The 19,780-nt window shown below is 43.0% G+C and overlaps 1 protein-coding gene across 5 annotated transcripts in view; it reads right to left on the bottom strand.

Moving 5' to 3' along the window:
* Positions 1-14,821, bottom strand: part of pstpip1a (proline-serine-threonine phosphatase interacting protein 1a) — a 121,857-nt gene extending 107,036 nt beyond the window's left edge. For 2 of the 5 annotated variants that reach the window (XM_072282783.1, XM_072282784.1), the window contains exon 1: positions 14,589-14,821. In XM_072282783.1, the coding sequence (XP_072138884.1) occupies positions 14,589-14,621 (33 nt within the window). In that variant the 5' untranslated portion in view covers positions 14,622-14,821. The other 3 variants (XM_072282782.1, XM_072282786.1, XM_072282785.1) reach the window with 3 other exon arrangements.
* Between the last annotated feature and the right edge of the window lie 4,959 nt (positions 14,822-19,780).

Raw genomic sequence — 19,780 nt, 5'->3', positions numbered from 1 at the left:
TTATTTCATGTTAACTGTGGCAACACTACTTAGGGGAAAGTCAAATAAGACCAGTAACAACATGAAAACATCTATCAGACAGCATCTATGGAGGGGAATTAATGACTCCTCCCCTCTTCTTTTCCAGTCCTGATGAAGGGTCTTGGCCTGAAATTATATCTGTTTCCATAGATGTTGCCTGACCTGCTGAGTTCCTCCAGAATTTCATGTCTGTTGCTCTGAATTTGCAGAATCTCTTCTGTTTATAAAGCTCTCTTCTGATTTGTTATAATTAAAGAAGAGATTTAGGAGCCTGAAGAGATGAACTAAACGTTTTAGGAACAGCTTCTTCCCCTCCGCCATCAGATTTCTAAATGGACAAAGAGCCAACCATGAACACTACCTCACTTTTTACTCTCTACTTATTTAATTTCACTTTTTATAAATTTCTTGTCGTAATTTACTGTTTTGTTTCTGTATTGCACAGTACTGCTTTCACAAAACAACAAATTTTATGACATATGTTAATGTTATTAGACCTGATTTTGATTCTGGTAAGGCTATAATTACCTTCATCTTTTCAGAATCATACACATCTCTGCCAAAAACCCTCAGCTGCATCAATGGCAACTTTGTTTGAACCAAACTACCAACCAGTTAGTATAATCAACATTCTCTGCATTTCAGTTAATTCTCTCTCACTCACACACACAAAAACGATTGTTCCACTTTCACTTAAGGGAGGAATGGATAAGTCCAGTAATTACAAGCCACAAAAATCAAACAAAATCTGCAGATGTTGCAAAACTGAAACAAAAAAGTCAGGAAGTACTGATAATACTCAGCAAGCCAGGCAGCCTCTGAGGAAGGTGAAATTGTTAATGCTTCATTTCAGAGGCTTTTTATCAGAAACAACGAAGAAGGAAGTTGAAAAGAGGGGAAGAAGAGGGATGGATAGGATAAGTGGTATTTGTGACAGGATGAGGCCAGGGTTGCCATGGTGATGAGCTGTTGATTAAATCATTGAGTTCAAGTTAATGAATACACACAAGAGATTCTGCAGCTGCTGGAAAACTAGAGGAACGTACACAAAATGCTGGATGAGCTCAGCAGGTCAGGCAGCATCTATGGAGGGGAATAAACAGTTGACGGTGTGGGTCTGCAGGCATGTATGATGGCAGGGCTCAATTCCCACCACTGCCTGTAAGGAGTTCCTCTCACTTTGCAAAGACATATGGTTAGGTTAGTAAGTTGTGGGCATTCTACGTTGGCACCAGAAGAGTGGCAACACTTCTCAGCACCATCCTCGCTGATTTGATTTGACGCCAATGACGTACTTTAAGGTATGTTTTGATGTACATTTGACAAATAAAACTAATTTTATCTATATGCCCCCAGAAATATGAAATATTAACAGAGATTGGATAAACTGGCGTTATTTTGTTGAAACAGAGGTTTTCAAGACAGAGTCAGAGCTCTCAGGGTTTTGCTTGGCAGAAGACAAGCTCTGTTGTGGCCACCTGCGGATCTTTCAGCAGCACTCAATGGACATGGGCCTCGAGCTGTGGGAGCTGCTTGCTTTTCAGCCGCTGGAGGTGAGATGTCTGAACCTTCACGCTCTACTGGGGGCGCCATTGTGCATTTGTGGCAACTGAAGATCTAAAATGGACTGAGGGGTCGGGACTACACACATACACAGTTGTATGGGTTTTTTTTTTGCATATAATTCTATAGTTGTACCGTGGAGAGCATTCTGACAGGCTGCATCACTGTCTGGTATGGAGGGGCTACTGCACAGGACCAAAAGAAGCTGCAGAAGGTTGTAAATCTAGTTAGCTCCATCTTGGGCACTAGCCTACAAAGTACCCAGGACATCTTTAGGGAGTGGTGTCTCATGAAGGCAGTGTCCATTATTAAAGACGTCCAGCACCCAGGGCATGCCCTTTTCTCACTGTTACCATCAGGTAGGAGATACAGAAGCCTGAAGGCACACACTCAGCGATTCAGGAACAGCTTCTTCCCCTCTGCCACCTGATTCCTAAATGGACATTGAAGCTTTGGACACTACCTCACTTTTTTTAATATACAGTATTTCTGTTTTGTCACATTTTTAAAAATCTATTCAATATACGTAATTGATTTACTTGTTTATTTATTATGTTTTATTTTATTTATTATTATTTTTTTCTCTCTGCTAGATTATGTATTACATTGAACTGCTGCTGCTAAGTTAACAACTTTCACATCACATGCCGGTGTTAATAAACCTGATTCTGATATGCAAGGACTTGGCCTCAAAGCCACGGATTTGCCCAGCGGGCGCTGGGGGCCAGTCGACAGATGATATCAGTGGTCTGGGGTTCTGGACATATATATATATATATATATATTAGTATTTTTACTGATATTCTATGTGGGTCCGTTGACTTGTATGCATCAAGCTGCGGCGTTGCAAGCAGGAGGCAGGGCAGTGGAGGTGACCCTTGGGACTCCTATTATGTGATTGTGATCTTGTGTATTCTTAATGTGTGTGACTGTTGGTAATGTGTCTTTGCACCTCGACCCCGTAGTAATGCTGTTGGCTGTATTCATGAATATTCATGTATGGTTAAATGACAATTAAACTTGAATTGAATTGCTGAGAAGAGCCTTAAGTGAGATGATGTGTAAAATTATATAAACTATAAAACAAGTAAGTAGGGAAAATCGACATCCTTTAGAAGGATCAAAAATGTATGAAATAATTTTCATAGAGAAGCATATAGGATAAAAACAGACCCTTTGGTCCATCGAGATCATGCAGATCATCAAGCTGAAGGAACTCAGCAGGTTGGGCAGCATCTAGCTCTATTCTGCTGCCTGTTACACCACTGGCGTTTAGGACAGTAATGAAGATTCTCCATCTCTGGCTTCCTTCAATGTGTCAGTAGTTTCCTCTCTGGTTTCACTACTGTCAGTCTAACTCTGGGTCACTGTGGCACACAAGCCTCCAATCCACAGCAAGATTGTGGTCCTCTTTGAGGAGCAAGCATCAATGGAGGGGAAAAGACAGTCAATGGTCTCAGCCCAAAATGGTCAACTATTTGTTTATTGCCCTCCGCAGATGCTGAGTTTCTGCAGCATTTTGTGCGTGGATTTCCAGCAAAGGCAGGATCTCTGGTGTTTATGATCATCAAGTTACCCTTTCGTAGCCAGGCTTTATGTGATTTAGATGCATATTTGCTGGAACAGCTGTGACTTCTAGGTCTACTAACATAGTGTTAGATGGTTGGATTAGGCCAGGTAGCATGTTATCACGGATGGCCAAAACAGCCCCCTCCATTTATGATTCCATGACTATGCTAATCATGTGGATAAGGCAGATATGAATTTTCTGTTAAATGTATTTTTGAGCACAACTGTAACCTAAAGCTGTGTCCTCTACAGAAAGGATCCATTCACCAGACCTGACATCCCAGAAACACAACAGTTGCCAGACCTGCTACATATTCCAACAGTTCCCAATTTTAATTCGAGTTTTTGCCTCCTTCACACTTTTTGAAGAACGACTTCTGAGAAAATCAAATGAAAAGAAAACTTCCTCTGTTACACAACAGGCCAGAGATTCTTTATTCATTCACAAGATAAAGGATTTGCTGGACAGGCCAAAATTAGTGACTCATCCCCAACCCAAGAGGTTTATTTGTGCCATTTCACAAGCCCGTAATGATCAACCACTTTTCTGTGTGTTGGGAGTTATATAGAGGCCAGAATTCTTAAGAAGACCTTGGAATTGGATGTCCATGCAAGAAGGAGGCATGAGGAAACTTGAGGGCTGGTGAGTTGGCGTGCTTAGAGTTTAGTGTCCCGCCAGTGACGGGGGTCGATAGCAAAGACTGAAGCCCGAAGGTCGATTGGAAGACTGAAGTCAAAGCCTGACGGCTGAAGCCTAGAGACCAGAGACTGTAAGCCTGTTCTGGAGCTGGAGAACTGCTCACAATACTCCAAATGTGATCTGTCCAATGCCTCAGCATCACATCCTTGCTCATATATTCTAGTCCTCTCAAAATGAATGCTAATATTGCATTTACCTTCCTTAAAGGAAATCCTGCATGAAGACTCCCAAGTCCCTTTACACCTAGCAACACTGGAAAGGTGGAGATATTTCCAATTCAGGATGTTGTGTAACTAGAGGAGAACCTGCAGGTGTTGGTGCTCCCAGACATCTAGTGATTATGCTCTCCTTGACGGCAGAAATGTTCATTTGTGAGGTGCTCTCAGAGGTTGGTGGGGTGGAGATATGTCTCTACCGAAGCAAGAGCAAGCCACTCCTTCCCTCCATTAGTCTGCAGGTCACCCTTGAGCAAGGTGAAACACCTACTTAACACACCCCGCGCCCCGCCCCCCCAGTCAGGTTCAAGTGAAGCCATGGGAGCAGGTGGTGCATTGTCATATACAGTGATCGGCTGGGGCATATCATAAGTCCTAGCTGTACGATCAGGCAGACAGTCTCTGAAGAGTGTTGACAATGGCTGGGGACACCTGTCCTGCAAAGACACTGCCTAGAAGAGGGCAATGGCAAACGGCTTCTCTAGAAAAATTTGCCAAGAACAATCATGATCATGGAAAGACCACGATTGCCAACATCACACGACACAGCTCATAATGATGAAAATGTCAATGTCACAGTAGCCTGGGAGAGTGACAAAAGGGCGGGAGGTACGGGAGCTTGGAGCAACACACACAAAATGCTGGAGGCAGCATCCATGGAGAGGAATAAACAATCAACGTTTCAAGCCAAGAACCTTCATCAGGACTGGAAAAGAAGGGGACAGAAGCCAGAATAAGAAGGGGGGGGGGGGAGAGGAAGTAGAAGCTGGCAGGCAGTAGGTGAAACCAGGTGGGGGGGGGGAGGTGAGTAGGAAGGGGATGAAGTGGGAAGCTGGGAGCTGACAGGTGAGGAAGGAGGAGTCTAATAGGGAAGGAAAGTGGACCATGGAAGAAAGGGAATAAGGAAGGGAACCAGAAGAAGGCGATGGTCAGGTGAGGAGAACAGAAGTAGCAATAGGGACCAGAAAAAAAGTGGAAAAAGAGAGAAGCAAGAGGGGTGAGAAATTACAGCATTAGAGAAATTGAAGTTCATGCTGTCACATTGGAGGCTGAATATGAGCTGTTCAGAAGCCTGAAGACCCATACCATCAGGTTCAAGAACAGCTATTTCCCTTCAACCATTCGGTTTTTGAACCAACCTGCACCACCCTAATCACTGCCTCCGCCATCGGATTTCTGAATGGGCAACGAACCCACCCATGAACACTCCCTCTCGATTTTTGCATTACAGCTCAGGGGCATCCTGGAGTTCAGAGTTCAGTCCTGGCATCCTCTATAAGGAGCCTCTGTATGTCCTCCGAGAAGTGTGTGGGTTTCCTGCAGGTCCTCCGGTTTCCTCCCACAGTCCAAAGATTTACTGGGTAAGTTAATCGGTTATTGTAAATTGCCCCACGATTAGTTTAGGGTTAATCGGGTTTGTCAGGGGTTGCTGGGGCGGCCTGGTTCACAGGGCTGAAAGGGCCTACTCTAGACTGTATCGCAAAATAAATTTCGTATCATGAATATTAAAATACTTTTAAGTATTCATATATATTTCTTCTTGTAACTTATATTTTTTCTATATATTGCACTGTACTGCTGCTGTAAAACAACAAATTTCACGACATATGTCAGTGATTCTAGGCATTAGAACCCAGGCATTAGAAAATAATACATTGAAGGAACAAGATCATATCAATTTCTTTGCATAAAACGAATTTTGTATCTAACATCTGCTGCAATAACAAAACTTCGGAAGCCACAGTTACAAAAAAAATGAAAATTTAATTTAAATTATTCTGCAAAGTTATGAACAGCAGTAGAATCAAAAGAACAGCTATTTCCCCTCTACCATCAAATTTCTGAATGGACAATGAACTCATGCACACCATGTTTGCATTACCTGTTTTTTTTATTATACATTTCTTATTAAAATTTATATGCATTGCACTGTATTGCTGCTGCAAAACAACAAATTTCATGACATATGTCAGCAATAATAAACTTGATTCCGATGCTGAAAGGAAGAGGCGGAATTTGGATTTCGGTCTGCTATAGTCTGGTTGAAAGGGGGATAAGGGTCACAAGGAGCTGAACTTCAGCCATTAGGAGAATAGTTTGTTGAGTCATATCTCCCTGCAACCCCTGCCTATAATGGGGTGATTCATTAAAATAGATATTGTTGACTCCATTTTTGGAGCGTCAAATGACCATTGCAAAGTCTCGCTGCAGCAGCTAAAGCTTGCGCTCACAGAACAAAAAGTGCAAGTGAATTATTCTGAGGAACGCATGCACATGTGGGAAGTGCCTTGGTCATTATGCTTACCCAATGAGTTTCCTGTAGCTCCCAGCAGTTGGCTGCACGGCTATAACTGCAAGCAATTAGACTTCACTTCTTTCCTCCACTCTCAAGGTGTGGGACATATTTGAATAAGACATCAATTAGATCCGAATTAGAATCAGATTTAATATCACTGACACATCTCATGATTTTTTTTGCAGCAGTGCAATATATAAAAATACTATAATTTACAATAAGAACTATGTATAAAAATACATTAAATAAGTAGTGCAAAAAGAGAGCAAAAATAGTGACACAGACAAAGTCCAGGAGGAACTCAGCAGGCCAGGCAGCATCCATGGACAACTGACCCTTCATCAGCAAAAATAGTGAGGTAGTGTTCATGGGTGTGTTCGTTGTCCATTCACAAATATGATGGCAGAGGGGAGGATGCTGTTCCTCATACACTGAGTGTATGTCTTCAGGCTCCTGTACATCCCCTCTGATGATAGTAATAAGAAGAGAGCGCATCCTTGGTGATAGAGGTCCTTAACATTGGATGAATTCTTTCTGAGGCATCGCCTTTTGAAAATGTCCTTGATGCTGGGAAGACTAGTGCTCATCACAAAATGCTGGGGGAGCTCAGCAGGCCTGGCAGTATCTATGGAAAAGAGTACAGTCGACATTTCGGTAAGAGTTTTGGCCAGAAATATCGACTGTACTCTTTTCCATAGATGCTGCCTGGCCTGCTTGAGTTCCTCCAGCATTTTGTGTGTGTTGCTCACATTTCCAGCATCTGCAGATTTTCTCTTGTTTCAGGCTAGTGCCCGTGATGGAGCTGGCTGAGTTTGCAACCCTCTGCATCCTGTGCAGTGGCCTCTCAATGTCAGACGGTGATGCAACCAGTTAGAATGTTCTCTAGGGTACGTCTGTAGAAATTTGCAAGAATATTTGGTGACAAACCAAATCACTTCAAACTCCTTGGTACAGGAGTCCCTTCATCATCATTTGTCCATTTGCTGAAGTGTGCTGCCTGACCACAATGAAGTGAAATGCTCTGTGAGCTCAGGGAAGCAGCCTCGTGAGAAACTCCCAGCTACAAAGGTATCCTGGATGAATGGGCAGACGTAGTCGTCCACCTGTGGAGTACAGCTTGGTCCAGCCAGTAGCAATGACTTAGAGATTCAGCAGAAGAAGAGCAGACCCTTCACGCAGAGCTTGCAACTGCCAGTTTTTCGGCTGAGCTCCAGTGAAATGTCTGTGGTGAGCAATAGTGTTTGTCAGCCTGTGAAAGCAGCCTCCAGTGAGCTCTGTGGCAGCTTGCAAAGACTGAGGTTCAGTGCGAGTGACCTTTTATGTATGACCAGCTTGGATTTTGACAGGGGACTAGAGTCATTGAACACTACAGCACAGAAGGCCTTTCGGCCCATCTAGTTTGAGCTTCCTAGTCCCATCAATCTGCACCCGGATCATAGCCCTCCAAGCCCCACCCATGTATTTGTGATGGTCAAATCACAATGGTCTCAGCTCAGCAGTTTTAAAGTCAGAAAGTCGTCTGGGTTGCACATAGATGCATCTGCTGCCTGATCAAATGTGCTGCTGCAACCAGGAAACGGCTACTGCTTTCCATTCCAGATTTAGGCTCACTTTCAATGACGTAATTTTCAATGCCAATCAATTTCTACACAAGCGGTACTAAACTGTGAAATAAGCTTTCAAAAGTTTTGGAGTTCAAAGTAAACTTATGTTCGAAGTAAATTTACTATCAAAGTACATATTCATACTAGGTACATAGAAATACAACAGAGTCAGGAAACATTATACACATACAAAGGCAGACAAGCTACCAATGTGCAAAAGCCGAACTGTGCAAATACAAAAACAAAAATAATACTGAGAACATGAGTTGTAGAGTCCTTGAAAGTGAGTCACAGAAGGTGTGGAATCACAGACGATTCTCCCATCAAATTTGGAATTTATATTCTTTCCAATTGCCGGGCAGTACCTGACACTGTTCTACATGTGCTGCATAGACTCAATAGTCTAAATGGCATCCTCTCATCTTATCTCTTCACAAGCACTTTGTACATGATATACAATTTGATCCAAAAGATTTAAAAGTGAACCTGTGAAAGACTAACTAGCCTACAGCTATCAGGCTCCTGAACTGGTGTGGATAACTTTACTTACCACAACTCTGAACTGACTCCACAAACTACAGACATACGCTTAATTAATTCACCAACTCATGAGTTTACACTCATGTGTATTATTTACTTTATATTTGCACAATGTGTCTTTGTCAATTTTCATAAGACATAGGAACAGAATTAGGCCATTTGGCCCATCGACTCTGCTCTGCCATTTCATCATGCATGGCTGATCAGTTTTCCCTCTCAGCCCTAATCTGCTGCCTTCTCCTGTATCCTTTCATGCCCTGACCAATCAACCTCTGCTTTAAATATACTCAGTAACTTGATCTCCACAGCCACATTTGGCAACAAATTCCACAGATTCACCATTCTCTGGCTAAAGAAATTCCTCCTAAAATTTCACTGAGTACGGGCTCAGAGCCATCAAATGCTCTTCATATGACAAGCCTTTCAATCCCAGAATCATTTTTGTGAACCTCCTTTGAACCCTCTCCAATGTCAGCACATCCTTTCTTAGATAAGTGGCCCAAAACTGCTCACAATACTCCGAGTGAGGCCTCACCAGTGCTCGACTCATTGGAGTTGAGAAGAATGAAGAGAGAGCTCAGTGAAACCTATCGAATAATGAAAGGCCTAGACAGAGTGGACGTGAAGAGGAGGCTACTTATAGTGAGGGAGCTGCAACCAGAGGGCACTGCCTCTAAATAGAAGGTTATCCTTTCAGATCAGAGATGAGGAGGAGTTTCTTTAACTAGAGGGTGGAGAATCTGTGGAATTCGTTGTCTCAGACAGCTGTGGAGCCAAGTCATTGGGTATATTTGAATTGGAGGTTGATTGGTTCCTGATTAGTAAGGGCACCAAAGGTTCTTGGAAGAAGCAGCAGAATGGAGTTGAGCAGGGTAATAAATAGGCCATGAGCTAATGGTGGAGCAGACTCAATGGGTCAAATGGCTGAAATCTGCTTCTGGTCACAGGGGATCAAATTTCTTTTGACAGTGCCATCTGATATTTTGTTGATGATCCAGAGCAAAAAAAGAAAGAAAAAAAATGTATGTACAGACAGATTTTAAAAACTCAGAACATAGAAAACCTACAGGACAACACAGGCTCTTTGGGCCACAATGCTGTGCCGAACGTGTACTTACTTTAGAAATTACCTAGGGTTACCTATAGCCCTCTATTTTTCTAAGCTCCATGTACCTATCCAGGAGTCTCTTAAAAGACCCTATTGCTTCCGCCTCCACCACCATCGCCAGCAACCCATTCCACGCACTCACCACTCTCTGCGTAAAAACTTACCCCTGACATCTCCTATGTACCTGCTTCCAAGTACCTTAAAACTGTGCCCTCTTGTGTTAGCCATTTCAGACCTGGAAAAAAGCCTCTGAGTACCCACACGATCAATGTCTCTCATCATCTTATACACCTCTATCAGGTCACCTCTCATCCTCTGTCTCTCCAAGGAGCAAAGGCCAAGTTCACTCAACCTATTCTCATAAGGCACGCTCCCCAATCCAGACAACATCCTTGTAAATCTCCTCTGCACCCTTTCTAGGGTTTCCACATCCTTCCTGTAATGAGGCGACAAGAACTGAGCACAGTATTCCAAGTGGGGTCTGGCCAGGGTCCTATATAGCGGTAACATTACCCCTCGGCTCATAAACTCAATCCCATAGTTCATGAAGGCCAATGCCTTCTTAACCACAGAGTCAACCTCCACAGCAACTTTGAGTGTCCTATGGACTCAAACCCTAAGATCCCTCTGATCCTGCACACTGCCAAGAGTCTTACCATTAATACTATATTCTGCCATCATATTTGACCTAGTAAAATGAACCACCTCACACTTATCTGGGTTGAACTCCATCTGCCACTTCTCAACCCAGTTTTTCATCCTATCGATGTCTGCTGTAACCTCTGACAGTCCTCCACACTATCCACAACACCCCCAACCTTTATGTCATCAGCAAATTTACTAACCCATCCCTCCACTTTCTCATCCAGGTCATTTATAGAAATCAAGAACAGCAGGGGTCCCTGCTGAGATCCCTGAGGCACACCACTGGTCACTGACCTCCATGCAGAATATGACCCATGTACAACCATTCTTTGCATTCTGTAGGCAAGCTAATTCTGGATCCATAAAGCAATGTCCCCTTGGATCCCATGCCTCCTTACTTTCTCAATTAGCCTTGCATGGGGTTCCTTATCAAATGCCTTGCTGAAATCCATATACACTACATCTACTGCTTTACCTTTATCAATGTGTTTAGTAACATCCTCAAAAAATTCAATAAGGCTCATAAGGCATGTTCTGCCTTTGACAAAGCCATGCTGACTGTTCCTAATCATATTATACCTCTCCAAATGTTCATAAATCCTGCCTCTCAGGATCTTTTCCATCAACTTACCAATCACTGGCATAAGATTCACTGGTCTATAATTTCCTGGGCTATCTCTACTCCCTTTCTTGAATAAGGGAACAACATCCGCAACCCTCCAATCCTTCAGAACCTCTTCCGTCCCTAACAGTGATGCAAAGATCATTGCCAGAGGCTCAGCAATCTCCTCCCTCACCTCCCACAGTAGCCTGGGGTACATCTCATCTGGTTCTGGTGACTTATCCAGCTTTCCAAAGGCTCCAGCACATCCTCTTTCTTAATGTCTATATGCTCAAGCTTTTCAGTCTGCTGTAAGTCATCCCTACAATTGCCAAGGTCCTTTTCCATAGTGAATACTGAAGCAAAGTACTCATTAAGTACCTTTGCTATCTCCTCTGGTTCCATATACACTTTTCCACTGTCACACTTGATTGGTCCTATTCTTTCATGTCTTATCCTCTTGCTCTTCACATACTTGTAGAATGCCTTGGGGTTTTCCTTAATCCTACTCGCTAAGGCCTTCTCATGGCCCCTTCTGGCTCTCCTAATTTCATTCTTAAGCTCCTTCCTGTTAGCCTTATAATCTTCTGGATCTCTATCATTACCTAGTTTTTTGAACCTTTCATAAGCTTTTCTTTTCTTCTTGACTAGATTTTCAACAGCCTTTATACACTACGGTTCCTGTACCCTACCATCCTTTCCCTATCTCATTGGAACATGCCTATGTAGAAGGCCATGCAAATATCCCAGGAACATTTGCCACGTATCTGCCATACATTTCCTTGAGAACATTTGTTCTCAATTTATGCTCCCAAGTTCCTGCCTGATGCTCCCAAGTTCCTGCCTGATAGCTTCATATTTCCCCTTACTCCAATTAAACATTTTCCTAACTTGTCTGTTCCTATCCCTCTCCAATGCTATGGTAAAGGAATTGCTATGTTATGTAGGACTAGGTGTTAATATCCCTTATTTGCACTCCTGAGACATGCTGCCTAGACTCTGTGGGGTGGCCAAGTGAGAGGTGGCATCTTCTGGGTTATCAAGTGGGCTCCCTCTTTCCTCAGTGTTTCGCTGATAGGCCCATGACACCTCCGGAGGGTTCAGCAGTGAATCCCGGTGTCCCAGGCTCACCCCCTAGATGCCTTTCACTCACTTGGGGGCCCAGATGGAATCCTTTCTCTTCATCCAGAGCCACTGACTACCCTTTTCAGCAGCTCTGGGGAGGTCTTTGACTGCTTGTCGGTGTGTCTTCCCTCGCACTCCCAACTCCCGGAGTAGCCTTGATGTTGATGTGGCTACAAATCCTCTGCGGCCTACTTTGACCGGTCGGACCCTTGCTTTCCAGCCTCATTGTTGCGCATCGGCTGCAAGCTCAGCATACCTCAGCTTCTTGCCCTCGTAGGCCTCCTCCACTGCATCCTCCCAGGGCACTGTAAACTCAATGATGTAAACGAGATGGAATGAGGCTGACCATAGCACAAAGTCTGGTCTGAGGTTGGTTTCCGTGATTTCAGTTGGGAAGCAGAGCCTCTGGCCTAAGTCTGCCACCATCTTCCAAGCACGTGCTCTGCCTAGCCGCCCAGTGTCTGGTCTCGATGTATCGAGTCTGGCTTGACACTCACTTTCCCAGACAAATGCTGTTAACAGCCAGTGGGATGAAGGGGGAGGGAGAGTGTTGACGCTCATCCACTGTCTTTCCAGCACTGCTGCAAGACACTGTAGCACCTGGTTGTGCCGCCAGGTGTATCAGCCTTGAGTAAGGCTGGTCTTGCAGCCCACCAGAATGTGTTTTAGCGTTGCTGAAGTCGGGCAGAGGGAGCATGTGGGGTCCTCTCCATACCATTGGCTGAGATTCATGGGAGATGGCAAGAATTGTGATCACTATATCCAAAATACTCTCCCACTGAGAGACCTGTGACGACCAACTCAATGTTTTCTGATCACCTTTTTTTTAAAGAAAACCTGGACATCAACATTTCTGAAGATCTATCCTAGACCCAACATATTGATGCAATCATGAAGGAGGCAAGTCAGTGGCTGTATTTCATGAGGAGACCTGGTATGTCACCAAAGACCCTAGCAAATATCTACTGATGTACAATTCTGCCTGGTCGCATCACTGTTTGGAATAGAGACTTCAATGCACAGGATCAAAAAAGCCGCAGAGCTAGTTCCATCGTGGACTCTAGCCACCTCAACAACTGGGACATCTCCAAGGGGCAATGACTCACGGCTGCGGAAATACCCTCACCATTCTGGACATGCCATTTTCTCATTAGCATCATCAGAAATGAGTTACAGGAGCCTGAAGACACACACTTAACGTTTTAGAAAAAGCTTCTTCCCCTCTGCGATCATATTTCTGAATGGACAGTGAGCCAACCGATAAACACGCCTCGCTATTTTGCTCCTCTTGCACTACTCGTTTATTTTAATATATATTTCTTCTTGTAACCTACAGTATTTTCATGTCTTGAAAACAACAAGTTTCACTACATACTTCAGTGATAATAAACCTGATTCTGTCTCATCCTTTGAGTTCAATGACTTCATGGCGTCACCACAGAAGCATAAATTTATTCGGAATCCAGAGTTAAGAACAAGTCTGAGACTGCAATGGGACACAGTGACACTTTCGAGGCAACTTTTCTCTACTAATATATCAGTACAAAGCGTGATCCAACATCATAATATCAGTCGGTAAATATAACAATACCCCCGAATCTAACTGGTTAAAGTCAGTCATATCTGAGCAGGGTGGGGCTCTTAAAATCTTTGTCGATTCAAAACTACTAATCATCTTAAATTGTGTGCGCCGCTTTAAGAAAGCTATGTTTAACAGAATAAACTTTGTTCGTAGAGAAGTATTTACAAGGATAATCCGTGCAACGCCTTTTCACTCTTTGTATACATAGTCAATTCTTCCGTACTGTTCCATTACATTCCGGCACATCAATAGCTCCGCCGCCACTCATGTCCCCCCTCCCCCCTGGCGGTAGTATACTTTTGGGGTTTCCTCACCCAACCCAGCCCCTCGCTCTCCAGTAGCAGCCGAACTCCACACTCTCTCCCGATGTTCAACTCAATGTTTTCAGATCACCATTCTTCTCTCTCTCGCTCCCGTTCTCAGACATACCACCCTCAGCCATCAATCAACCGCAAGGATTTCTGCAATGCACCTTGGCTCCCGGCTGACGTTCTATCAGGCAATTGTAATTCCGCCCTTCAGTCCGATTGCGATGCAGAAAAGCATATTACTCAGCGAATTGCTGCGCCCATGACCCTCAGTTAACGTCCCCTAGTTGTTTCCAGTACTCCAGTCCAAGGGCTCCGTTTCAGTCGGACTTTGGTTACCAGAAAGTACAAATGTAATTAATTGGTTGAAAGTCGCTATGAAGTGCGGAACTATTTTTAGGTTGGATTTTGGGAAACGGTAATTACTTCATTAAATGGGTCAAGTATAGACTTATAATGGGACATAGAGTCTATAATGTGAAACCAAACCACTTGAATTTAGTTACCTTCCTGAACTAATTGGCTGCTGGTTTAAACGCGAAAAAAGTCTACTTTCCCACGTTTAAAAGGAAGAGATTGTTTCATAACACAAAGTTAGATTTGCTATTACCTGAAACAACGCAGAATGAAAACAAAACGTTTGATCACACTCTAATATGTATTTTGGATCGATATATGTGCCTTTAAACATTTACAGCGAAATTCACTCACCCAAAAAGCGTCCTTAAACCGGAGGCGAGTCATACTGAGTGAGGAGGTATGTAAATTTTGATACTGTGATAACAAGGTAGACGTTTCTCGGGAGAAGAATTTTCAAAGACGATAATCCGCTGGTGTGTTTCTCGACTGCTTGCAATTTTCAGATTACTTCACGCTGCCAGAGCAGAGCGTTACTGCTTCCTCAAACACACGATTCCGTTCGCTCTGTTGGTAGCAACCTTGCACAGAAGGAAGACGACTTTTTTTTCGCGTTCACGCTGGTGATGTCAGGAGTAACCACAATTAACACCCGAGAGTTGTACGGACCAGCGAGGCGCAGAAAGCAGCAGTTTTATTTCGGGATTCATCGAGAAAAGGGTGCAATTTTTTTTTAAATACTGTAGGAGATTCTGCGCCAGGTTGGTTTTTAAAGAAGGTTTCCATGAAGAAGCTGCAAGGTGAAAACAGCTGTTAACACAGCCGAAGTGTGCGCCGCGCCTGCAGTTATTTATGTATTAAAACAGATGAGGGATTAACTGACAGATGGATTCAGGAGAGGAAAGAGGGGGATGTGATGAAGCTCATGGATTTTTGAGAAGCGGATATTAGTTTGGAAGCTAAAAATTGCCTAAGCGCTAATTTTTTAAAAAAAACTTATAGATGGTCAAAGCCGTCTAAATCGGGGGTCTAAAACCAGGGGGCACAGATCCAGCTATAAACACAAGAGGCCAAATACAAGAGATTGTGCAGATGCCGATACTCTGCTGGGGTCCTATTGAATGTGCTCGGCCCCCATAGATGCTGCTCGACTTGTTGAGTTCCTCCAGAATTTGGATGTGTTACTCCAGATATCCAGCACCTGCAGAATCTCTTGTGTTTATAATCACCCATTTACTGCCCCCCATTAACCCCTCGACCAGAGAACCTCCATGATTTATCCATGCCTCCCCATCACCTATATTCCCTTTGCCCCTTCCATCACAACCCACCCACACCTTCTTTGCAACTTAATTTTAATCTTGTGTTTCCCTCATCCTGGAACATTATCTATGTTCCTCTGTCCACAGACTCTGCCTGTCCTGCTGAGTGTTTCCACCATTCTCTGCTTTAATTATCTAAATGCTAGTTGGTATCTTTAGTAATATTGGTAGAGGTTTACCCCTCTTCTTTTGACTCCCATATTTTGAGATTGTAAGAGAAGAACTGAATTTTTGTTTTGGAGGTACAGGCCCTTTCAGCCTAATGATCTCATGCTGCCCATTTAACACCCATGTGTCCTGCTTAACCTAATTAACCCATACATCTTTGGGATGTGTAAGGAACAGTTACTTTCTTCAAACAGTAAGGCTGAACAACAGCTCCACCCACTAACCCACCCCTCCACACCCCAGCCACCACTACTTCATCATTTCCTGTCTGTCACCTCAGGTACAGGCACTCCTGTGCCTAGTGTCACTTTATGTACATACATATGTACATAATCTATGTATATAAGGTATCTTACACATTTACGTTTATTGGGTTTTTAAATTATTATTGTGGTCTCTTTGGATTTATTAGGGATGACAGCACTGTAATAGGCCCAGCGACTCTGTGCTGTCCAATTTCACCCATGTGACCAATTGACCTACTAACACATACATCTTTGGAATGTGGGAGGAAACCAGATCGCCCAGAGTAAACCCATGCTGTCACGGGGAGGACATACAGACGGAGGTGGGAATTGAACCCCCACCCCCACCGGTGCTGTAATAGCATTATGTTAACCACTACAGTACAGTGCCTTTGAGTCATAGGTCTCATTCAAACTCACCTTCAAGATTTTAAGGTTTGGTTTAAAATAATTTCTGTGTCATTGCAAAACGCCTTTGTCAGCTCAGAGCACCTAGTGGAAGCAAGCATCCTCTACCAGGTATGAGGTGTTGGAGGAGAATGACAGCATTCTGCGCTTGTAACCTAGATATTCCAAATCCCACCATGGCAACTGGGCAAATTAATTAAGTAAATCTGGGAATAAAATGCCAGCAGCCAATATAAAATAATGAGTTGATGTAAAAATGTGGTCTTATTTTCTTCTAAGTCCATCATTCTTACCTGGCCTGGTTTATGTAACTCCTACAGAGCCTAGCTGTTTTGAATGACTTAAAAGGCAATTAACTCATGTGGAAAAAAAATCATCACCACTGATTATGGCCTGGAGGCATTTTGCTTTGGCAAGAGAGGGTATCCCAGTTTGAGGTCTGGGCAGCATGACAATACTGCCTTTCTAGAGCTTGCACATCCACCCAGTGACCATTGGGGTTTTCCCTAGCAGCTCTGATTTCCTCCCACATCCCAAAAAAATGTGCTGGTTGCTTGTTGGGTAAACTGGCCACTATAACTTAACTCCTGGTATACTGTAGGTGGGAAAAATCACAAAAGATAGTGGTTCAGAAAATGGTTAACAGGTTAATAAAAGGGGAAATGGGCTTGCTCTGAGAGTCTGCATAGACCCAATAACTCAAACAACTTCCTTCTATATCATAAGGCAATATAAACTCTGACTGCAACATACTTGACTACATGATTTGACTACAAACTGTGTTTGCTTAACCTGGGTGTGAAGTTGCTTTAACGACAGAATAAAATTGATGATTTTGGTCTTCTGTTTTGAACCAGTTACAATCTAACTGCTTTCAAAGGCAATTAGAAAACATATCTGTTTATTTCAATTCCTTAATCTGAGATTGGGACTCACTTCCACACTGGAACATAATCTCACAGTTTCAACCCTCCAAAGCCCATTGATAGAGCACAGGAGTTCCCAAGCTGTGGTCCATGGACTCCTCGGTTAATGGTGGGGGTCCATGGCATAAAAAGGGTTGGGAGACCCCCTGATATACCACATAGCTTCATATAACACATTTGGAGATAATACAGACAGCGGAGAAAATAGGCATATTTGGTACCAGTAATCCAATAGCATGAAACACACAGACAATTTATTGCTGAAAATGGACTATAGGTGCACTAAAAATAGAGCCAGACTATTTTCATTTTGTTGTAGGGTGGGGTACTTTAAGAGTTTGAAAGGTGAAACCACTATAGGAGGACTTCTGTAGCAAACAGAATACATCAAATCTGCTAAATCACCAACCTGTAAAACGTATCTCAAACATCAATAATATCAGGGAAGGTATCATCAATAGTTTCAAGCAGCAATATTGCATACAATGTGAACACAAATAGTGAGCATTGTTAGCAAGATCAGTATATGCAGTCCATTCTTAATAGTAAATAGGGTCAATGTTGGGTCTGGAGTCACACATTGACCAGATTAGATAAAGATGCCATATTTCTTTCTCCCCAAGTACAGATGGATTTTACATCTTTCCAGTGATTTCTTGGTATTCACTACTGATGTTAGCTTTTAATTAGACCACAAGACATAGGAGCAAAATTAGGTCATTTGGCCCACCAAGTCTGCTTCGCCATTCCATCATGACTGATCTATTATCCATCTCAAACCCATTCTCCTGCCTGTAACCTTTGACATCCTTACTAATCAAGAAGCTACAACCTCTGCTTTAAATATACCCAATGATTGGCCTCCACAGCCACTTGTGGCAATGAATTCCACAGATTCTCTAACCTCTGGCTAAAGAAATCCCTTCTCATCTCTGTTTAAAAGGAATGTCCTTGTATTTTGAGGTTGTGCTCTCTTGTCCTAGACTCTTGCAACTTTACAAACATTCTCTCCATGCCCACTCTATCTAGGCCTTTCAATATTTCATATGTTTCAATGAGATCTCCCTTCATTTTTCTAAACTCCAGTGAATATATGCCCAAAGCCACCAAATGCTCTGACGCATTAACCCTTTCATTCTTGGACCCTATCCAATGCCAGCACATCCTTTCTTAGATAAGGGGCCCAAAACTATTATAGACACAGATGCTGGAAATTCAGAGTGATACACACACAATGCTGGAGAAACTCAGCAGGTCAGGCAGCATCTATGGAGAGGAATAAAGAGTCGACGTTTTGGGCCAAGACCCTTCATCAGGAAGCATCTATTGTACGTTTGTTTGTCTGAAATTAAGTTCTCGAGTTGGCACAGAGAAATTATAACTAGATGTTAACATTAGACTAGGATACTGGATATTAATCTAATAACTTGATCACTATGATACCAAACCATACTATTGTAATGTGCAAATTATGCCTCAAGTCTTTGGGAAGTTGGTAGAGATTGACTAGATTGAAACAGGGATGAGGGAGCAACACGAAAAAGCTGGAGGAACAGCGGATCTGAGAGCTTCAAGAGATTCTAGCATCTGTAGTCTCTTGCGTCTTCAGGGTTGAGAGAGATCATTTTTATGAAGAGGCTGGAGATGCTGGAAGAATTAAGAGGATAAACAATAAACATGTTCAAAACCAATCATGTTGTGGAAAAGATTAAGAGAAACTGATTTTTCTGCCGTAACAGAACTGAAAGGACAAATAGGAAATGATTCTGGCAGTGAGTTGGTATTTCTGGTTTACAGTGTCTGAATAATTGGTGGAATCAAGTTCAATAGGAACTTTCAAAATGCATTGAATAGGTACTGGAAATAGGAATAAACTCAAGATTCAAGTTTATTTGTACATTGAAACACATGTGTCACTTACATTAACAACCAACCCACTTGAAGATGTGCTGGGGGCAGCCCACAAGTATTGCCACACATTCCAGTGCCAACATAGCATGCTCACAATGTTCAGCAGAACAGCACAGAACACAACAGGCAACAGCAAAACAAACCCCATCCTTTCCTCTCACTCACATACACACAGAGTCCTTTAAACCCAGGACAGGCCGGCAAGCCTCCAACAGACTTGGGTCTGCACACATACTGGGCTTTGACATCACCAGCGGACTCACAGACTCTGCTCTGGCCAATGGACCTCAGCATCCGGACTTCCGAATCAAACCTTGGGCCTTGATCCTCGCATTGATCCTGGGACATGCTGATCACCGAATACTAGGCCTTTTATTTTTTTTCATGCAGGGGCTAAAGAGAAAGTGAGGTGTGGAACATTAAATGACTTCTCAAACAGCCAGTACCACCATAATGGGTTGTTTGGGCTCTATCTGTATTGTATAATGTAATATAATCTGAATCATCAGTACTTAGTTTGTATTCTATCAGGATCATTTGGCACCAGATATCATCATTGCATCGAT

This window comes from Mobula birostris, chromosome 18 (genome assembly GCF_030028105.1).
Source record: "Mobula birostris isolate sMobBir1 chromosome 18, sMobBir1.hap1, whole genome shotgun sequence".
In the NCBI taxonomy this organism is placed as follows: Eukaryota; Metazoa; Chordata; class Chondrichthyes; order Myliobatiformes; family Myliobatidae; genus Mobula; species Mobula birostris.
Note: the sequence above shows the minus strand (reverse complement) of the source record. Positions and strands in the feature narration are given on the sequence as shown.